The sequence below is a fragment of the Chenopodium album genome, chromosome 23 (assembly GCF_948465745.1).
Source record: "Chenopodium album chromosome 23, dcCheAlbu1.1, whole genome shotgun sequence".
Lineage (NCBI taxonomy): Eukaryota > Viridiplantae > Streptophyta > Magnoliopsida > Caryophyllales > Amaranthaceae > Chenopodium > Chenopodium album.
The window spans coordinates 3,079,332-3,087,676 of NC_137856.1; the positions used below are offsets into that span (position 1 = coordinate 3,079,332).

General features: G+C 36.5%; 1 protein-coding gene across 2 annotated transcripts; it reads right to left on the reverse strand.

Annotated features, from left to right (window-relative positions):
• Positions 1-348: 348 nt before the first annotated feature.
• On the reverse strand, positions 349-7,554 carry LOC145607951 (dol-P-Glc:Glc(2)Man(9)GlcNAc(2)-PP-Dol alpha-1,2-glucosyltransferase-like). 2 transcript variants are annotated; one of them, XM_081663546.1, is made up of 8 exons: positions 7,391-7,554; positions 7,166-7,254; positions 5,508-5,841; positions 5,144-5,420; positions 2,023-2,160; positions 1,683-1,887; positions 1,012-1,154; positions 349-787 (listed from the first exon to the last, which is right to left on the reverse strand). In XM_081663546.1, the coding sequence occupies exons 1-8, from the start codon at positions 7,478-7,480 to the stop codon at positions 528-530; spliced, it is 1,536 nt and encodes a 511-aa protein (XP_081519672.1). In that variant the 5' UTR covers positions 7,481-7,554; the 3' UTR covers positions 349-527. The 2 variants fall into 2 exon arrangements, with proteins under 2 accessions (XP_081519672.1, XP_081519673.1); XM_081663547.1 differs by having other exon boundaries at positions 5,508-5,800; positions 7,391-7,409.
• Positions 7,555-8,345: the final 791 nt, after the last annotated feature.

Below are 8,345 nucleotides of genomic sequence, written 5' to 3' on the forward strand. Positions count from 1 at the left end.
CTTGAGGTAAAATGAAGAGTTCAAGTAACATAGGATGCAACAATGCCATAAAGAATGAATGAGATTACCACGTACATTTCGAATATGACATAGGTTAATCCATTAGATTACCAAACACGGAGTAGTATGCTATGGGTACTAGGTGAATAACGGTTCTCTACTCCACACAAAATTCGCCTTCAGATTGGATAATATGGATATCCAAATATAATCAGCTGATTATACATATAAAACTCATTAATTAATTTATAGTAATACAAGTATTTTACTTGAAAAGATAAATTTAGAATCTCCCTAAAATAGAAGAAAAGAAGCATCCGATTCTTGTGCTTCTTGCGCCCCTACCCAAAAGTCCCCGTCTCTTTTCCCTCGTCAAGATGTCCTATAATTGTTAATTATTACTTACTACACAGTAAGAATCCAATGGACAGGATTTCTTAAGATCCCCATAATTTTGACAAAGAATTATTATGAGAATCCAATGATAACTATATTAAGTAACAGTTTATACAATCTAAGCTATTTTTCTACCATATAAATCTTTGAACACCGGATTCATGGCTCCACTCGAATGGCCGAAACAAAAACACGTACATGGTGAAGCTGTTAATGACTACATATAGAATCGCCATGAGAAGCCACTTACTAATATCGTCAATCCCACTATTAAGCATAAAAATAAAGAATGGTATCGTGTAATATCTAAACTCAATTAGCGGGGTTGGCACAAGAACTGCTGCACAAGCCAAGAAATAGGCCAACACCCAGATTCTGCTCCGAGATTTTCCTGTTGACAGAAATGTAAAAAGGGGTTCAGTTGATTGTTTGGAAGGTAAGACAGATGAGCCTGCTGAGCCAAAACCCTCAGCAGGATTCGAACCTGAGTCCTGAGGCCTCAAGGTCACGAGGTAGGAATCCTACATAGGTAGGGAGGGCTTCAACATATATAGACTTTGAAAGAAGTAATACCGAATTTAAGCTATAATGGTTGAAACTCTGTATATTACTGACCTAATGTGTGCAATATTGATAGCCATGAGTAAACGTAAAATGGGACTAGAAAGTATTTCATCAACTGATGAGCATTGATGACCTTGCGCCAAATATAAAATGGATAGTGTCGATTGTCTGCCAGAAGATAGGGGTGTGCTATACTGCAGATATAAACCAAAATTAATCAGTTTAAGGAAACTGGAAACATAGTTCAATGATACACACATCAATCATCTACAATTATCAAGAGCTTGTCAGTAATTAGACTACAGTTGGCGAACCATAGGAGAACACAAACAGTTTTACAGGGAGAAAACATTATGAACTTTGAATGTTTTATAATTCACCCTTGTAAGTAGCCATAGAATGTTTACTTTTTATTGGCCTTTGTGAGTAGATATTGTATATTGTTAATTATTAATTGGCCCTGTAAATAAATGTTGACTCTTTTCATTCTATCAGATCTACAATGAAAAATAAAAAATAAAAAATCCCATGACATGGATTCAAATGTGAAAAACATGTTAACATGAACTGCCTGTTCTATTATATAGTATTCATAAGCAACTGACATAACAACAGTTTGAAACTGTCTAGACGCAAGGAAACAAATACTCAGTACAAAAGAAGCCTGTATGACTGTATCCATAGCATTTCATAAGCACATAAAGATAGGATTCTTTGCTTACCTGAAAAAATGCACAGAAAGTAAACCAGCAGCAAATATCACAAATCCCAGGACAAACCTAAGCGGCCTAAGCTTCCAAAATGATCGCAGCAGAACGGAAGCATGACCCAAAGTGAAGTGGAAAGGAGCACTAAATAATGCAGAAATCATTGCAAAATACATGATTTGAGAAAAATGAGGAGACAAAGCATGAGCTTCTTTTGCACCTGCGACACAAGAAATGGAGAATTAAATGCATACGCAACAGCAAAGAAGAAAGGCAGAGGGGCAGCACACAAAAAGACGAGGAAAACAGAAGTCAGAATTTAAGGCAAAGACACAGCCTAGCAAGATAGTATTACCGAGAACAACACTTCCATTCCAGTAAACAAAAGCAACAAAAGCTACCAGAACCAAAACAAAGGGACTAAAAGAAACCACAAGCTCCCATTTTGAATGCCACGCTTGTACAAGAATGTATTGGATCTCATCAAGCAATCCTGCAAACAAATTAGCACAAGAGAAGTTAGCAATTGCCAAGCACTTGTATCTTATATTTAAATCATATTTTGTTAGTCAGATGGGCCAAAAGATTTTGTACATTAACAAATGCACTGCGAGCTGGTGAGAACACCTAAAGCTCAGACAAGATGAACCCAAGTAACACAAATGCATGTAGGAGCTTTTCTAATGATTACTCAATAGCCCATAACTATTGGCTTTGAGGTGGATGCTGAGCTCATATCTTCTGTTAGATCTTATAGATTAATCATTGTACTTTTACTACAATTCCCCCAAAACGAAAACCAATATGAAAGATAGGGTAAAAAAATAGGTTAAGCCTTTCACTGTTTCTTCCAAAAATTATTTTCCTGCCTATCAGGAAGTCTCTATAGCGCTTTGTGTAGTGTAAGGGTGAAACCATTTAGCCACCTAGAGTTCCTGACTCCATCTACAAAGACAATCCTACAATTTGGTGGCATTATAATTTGATCGTGGATAAGTAGTTACAAATTTATATTGGAATTCCATCATCCAACCCCTTAAGTAGCAAGCTGTAACTTGGCAGTTGACACCTGATCCAACAAACAATTTCATCTTCATTACTCTCTACACTTCAAAATTACTCGTAACCATTTTTCTCATCCTTGGAAACCTCTACTGAAACAATCTCTCTCTCTCTCTCCCCCCCCCCCCCCCCCCCTCCTCTTACCCTCACAGTCATCCATACAATCCATGATGGAACCACATCCGCCAGACAATAATCTCTCCAAAAATAAACAGCAACATTGTACACTTGTCCTTGTGCATCTTGGAAATTATCAATAACCTACGGAATTCACACATTCCAAACAGGCTGACAGCTCCAACAATTTGGTGAAGAATGTGACTACATTTAAAAAGAAAAGCAGAGTAATAAACCACAATGGACAACAAATGATCCATGCCAGGTTAATTATCCTTAAAAACCAGGATCCTTACCTACCCCTTCCAAGTATGAACCATCAAATCTTAATAATAGGATTAGTGGAAGCTCAAACAGAACAAGAAAGGGATATAAAAGGAAAGCTTCTAATTTAATGGAAGCAACCCTCAATGAGACATCAGTCATTCTGGAGTTCTACTATTATCCTATAGAGCTATAGGAGAATCTGAAATAAAACTTAATATGCGGAGAAGATGAGATCTCGAGGAATATAAGTGTATAACTTTCCCGATGAAACTTACAGAAATAGCTGGTAAGCAGAAGGCAATCAACGATGAGTTTACTGAAAAAGTTACTAGTGAGCCTAAGTACCGGAGTTGAGATGGGAGGCAGAAAAGAAGGGAATGGGAGTTGTCAAAAGATTGAATTATGTTGAGAACAGCAGCAGGAAGGTTTGACTATGGCAGGATACATTCTAATTGCTCCAACATATGTACTGTAATGTGATCCAATTTAATTACATCATCGAAAAGTGGAATATTAGTTAACACCGTGGAGTTATGGACAGGGAAATCCTTTGACAAGACACATAGAGGAAGGAAGGAGGCCATGACGACAGTTGTCATAAAATTTAAAACTATGGTGTTGGTCTGTTTGAAGGATAATCTGACATATAAAAGTACTGGAACAAGTAAAAATTACCGCACGGGGTGGTGGACACTTCTTAAAAACATAAGGGATTATCACCAGACTTCATCACATAGCATGATAGCAATAGGAAATAGAAGGAAAAGCAATTGCTAACATCCTAACATTAAGCATAGTAATTTGGCAGATTTATATAAACAATCATCTCTTGCAGCTTTTCAGTACCAATGCAACATAATTCCAAAATAGCCACATAGTTAAACCAAACTCAATCATAGGACTTTATAGTCATATTAGTAAGTCTCTCATGGTTCCAAACAAGCTAGTATGACCTCAGTGGACACCCCATAAATTCACTTCAATTTTGGGAAAATTTTTCCGAAATTGGTCCGAATGTGTGGATTATAGCCTTCATTTTTGGTCAATTTTCGACGTTTCCAAACTCATAAAGGAAAGAGGTCGGGACTCTTACCATGGACCCCATGACACCCTTGGAGGCTATTTGGGTGATTGAAACCATCAACGTTGCCTCTAAACTGTCAATTTAGCCATCTATGTATGTGCCTCCCTTCATTAAGACAAAGCCACTACGAGCCTTTATATGACCTACTAGTGGTCATATATGCTTCCAAACAATACCAAATAATCACGAAGTGCATCCCTTAGAATATCAAGAGTTTTCGTCTTTCGACACCAAGTCCCAAAATCTCCGAAATTAGGTTCTGAGGAACATTTTTAGACTCAGCAATATTATGGAACAAGTTGATTTCTAGGGGTTCCCAAATGGCCCTAGGAGGCCTACTTTTTTTTTTTTTTTTTTTTTTTCTTTTGAGGCCTACTTGGTGTTCGGAACCATCTCATTCATACCTTGGCCCACCCTTTGTTACTATTGTTAAGGTGCCTTGGCTTGTATTGCCTTGACTTTATTGTGTTGTTTTGCCTTTACTGGGTTCCTAAGCCAAGCCAAGACGCTACCCTCAATCGCAAAAAATAAGCTTTCTTTATTTCTTTTTTTGGATGAGGTGTTTTCAAGCCTTTTCCTTCTGCCCATGCTCCTTGCTTAGACCATAGCATGCCTTTACTTGGGCATTGTATCCTGCCCTTGAGCATTATTTTAGCACCAAAGCAAAACAATATTCTCATCAAGCCAAGCATAGGTGTTCTTAGGAAACAGGATGGGGGTGATGGACGAATCAAAGCGACATAAAGCAAATGATAATCCTTTATGTTTTCATGAAGTCTGATGACAATCTTTATCTTCTCTATGAGTCTATGAATCTATAATACAACAAATTTGCTTGTGGCTGAACAGGGCCAGAAATAATTTTAAACCTTAATATTGTCCTTTGTGATGGACACTTTAGAGATCATGGACAATAAATCGAACATGATAAAGATGCAGAGGTCACCTGAAAAATAAGATCTTGTAAAAGTAGACTCATCGCCACCAGTAGCTGTAGGACAGGGAGCATGTAGTGTGCTCTTCATCTTTCGCCTTCTTATTCCTGGTTTTGCTATAAAACCATCTTTAGGAGATATCTGGTCCTTTTCACCGATAGACAAATTAGATTTTTGAATACCTACACTTAATCTATCGACCAGCAGCATATCAATTACACCACCACAAGCAACAAAAAGCATCCATATGATGTTGGTTTGTCGAATGCATACAGCCAATGCCCCCAGCTTCATGAAAGAGCGTAAAAATATCATTAGTATACTTTTGTGCATGGGAAAAAAGTATCTTGAAGAATATTTGGAATAGGTCCTTACCAAAGCACTCAAAACATAATTCTTTTTCAGGGATGCCAAGTACATGGCAAGGAAAAAGAGAAGCGATGCCACATCAGTGTAATAAAGATAAGTGAAGAACCAATGAAGAGGGTATAATGAAAGAACAATAGCATAAATGGTTGCTTTTCTTCTGTCAAGTGCCGGTCTTAACTGTGTGATGATCTCATATATAAGAATGCTGCATATAACAGCCAATGCACCATTGACAGATCGAAGGATCGCAGTAGAACATAGATCTGTAAAGGATGAGATCCGCTGCAGCAAAAGCATGCCTGGAAACAAAGAAGCAATATGGGCAAGTGAAAGATAGTACCTGCAAAGGTATACGATTACAAAATCAACTCCAACTTCCATTCCATCTTACACTAGGGCTCTAGATACCACTTGCTATGCACTAGGATACTCGAGATATTTGTATGAAGCAATAAAACAGAGAAACAGGTGAAAGCTTGAGTCTTTTTGATTAAACTTGAAAATAACGGCTACAATGGAAGAAAGCTAAAGCTCACTACTTGAAGGCTACTGCACTACTCTACTACTACACTACTTACTATTACTTCCAACAACATAACCCTCACTGTTACATTGCTCATCCCTTATATACTCAGCCTTCTACCCCAAACAAGTGCCCTAAACATTAATAGTTTTGTCATGTAATGCAAAAGTACTTTTTATCACAGAGAAACCAATTTCCATACTACATAGTGGATCATTAAACGTTTTTGTCATCTTCTTGCTCCCAATTGCTGCTGCTACTGACTTTGTCTCCTGGCCTTGAGCTTGTGCCTTCGTTTATAGACCCGAGTTGGTAATTGTTGGTGTGTTTCGACCCGGTCCATAGCAGAATCCCACTTGATAAATTAAGTTTCGGCAATCCATATTAAGGAATTGTCTTGTCGAAGTTTGAATTAATTACAAACAATGTGGAAGTAACATAAAATTTTAGGGTAGACAGATCAAAGATAGGTTTATCTATGCGAACGCCACAAGTTATCGAGCAAGGCAGAATCATTCTGAAAGACTCCAGAGTAGAACACATTCTGGTAAAAGCTTCAGAAATGTTCATCCCAACCACCCTCTCCTATCTATTAAAGCACCGAAAAAATGGCACCAAATTAGGCTACTTGTACAAACTGATACATCAAAGTTTTCTCTTCCATTACTGAAAATCAGGAAGTAGCAAAACTCTTAATAATTATTCGAATGTTTTGGATTAAACACCTAGATAAGAAATGTAGCAAACCCTAGCATATCCCCTTTTACTCTTCTTACAAAAATCGAAACTTGTCAATATATCACAATGAATGATACTTAACCTTCTTCCTTAATTCCCCATTTTCAATAGTAAATCAATAGCTTGGTAAATCAACAAGCACCTATTACAGCTAATCAACTTCACTTTCAACTTTTCAAGCTCTAAACAATCAGCAAGATCAAACCAACCAACATTAAGGCAGAAACAATTGTTCTAGGGTATAGGAACCACTAATCGCAATAATGTAAGACGGGATTTGATCTCAAGTCTTGGGTCTAAGTCCTAACACGCTAAGAATTTAACCAATTAAGCTAGTTGACATCTACGAGTACATGTATAAGAAACTAAATTAAAATTTAAAGTGAACAAATAGTTGACATACAGGCCAGGAGGAGTAGTAATCATGGGATCCCAGCTCTTGAAATTGCCTTTACAATATTGTTGAACTTGTGGAATGTGAAATATTTCATCCTGCCAAATTCAATGCCAAATCATTCTCACCAAATAATAATTCAAAAAAAAAGAAAAATAAAAAAAAATATTTAAATTGTTCAAAATTTAAGTGCAAAAAAAACAGGAAAAAAAAAAGGGGGGTAGATTGAATTACCATGTAAGCATCAGGAACAATTGAATTAACAAGAATAGAAATGGGGATAACCCACAAACTCACAATCAAACCCACAACTAATTTTCCCATTTCTATACTGTTCAACGATTAACAAGATTTTTTTTTTTTTTTTTTGCCCAGTAATTCTTCCTCTGCAAATCTGAAACTTTGCCTCGAGCAAGAAGAAGAAGAATTGGGTGGGCTTTTTGTTAATCTGTTGTTGAAAAGAGTGGGCTATGACAAAAGGTTTTGCAGCAAAAAAGCCCAGTTGCAAAGAAAATTGGTTACCTAACTTAACTGTAGTTTTGAAAACTTTTGCCCATACTTGCACAAAATCAAGGTTGATCGAGCCATAGTTGATTGCACAAAACTAGGGCTACTATCGCTCGTAGCCATGTTCGGGAAGCTCTTTTGGTTTGACTTATATCACAAATGTAATTGTTGACAACATTAATTAGGGAAATTCGTACTATTCTTAAGAGTTCAGAAAACTAAGGTTAATGAGGGAAACTAAGGAAACATACATTTTTTAGGGATATAAACTTCTACACACTATTCATAAGAATTTGGTTGAACTTTTTAAAAGCTAGGGATACAATTGTTTCAAACATACATGTAAATTTTCAAAATTGGTTTTAAAGCAAATATGAAGTTGATGTCTTGGCCCTATGGTATAGCAAATAATGGGATCTTTATTTTTTTAAAAAAGAATTGTAGTTATTAAATGTTAAAATTTCCATCCAATCTATATAGTTATATATTTATGGCCTTATTCTTGTAAGCTAAAATGGATTGAATTGAGTTGGGCTAAACGAATTATAACAAAAATAGGTAGAATAAATTGTTAGAGAGTTAGGGTGCCGAACTTATATTAATGTCTTTGATTTACATTATTCCGTGAAAGTAAGTTCTATTGTCAATTAGAGAAGTTATCGAATACTTATAAGAGATTTAC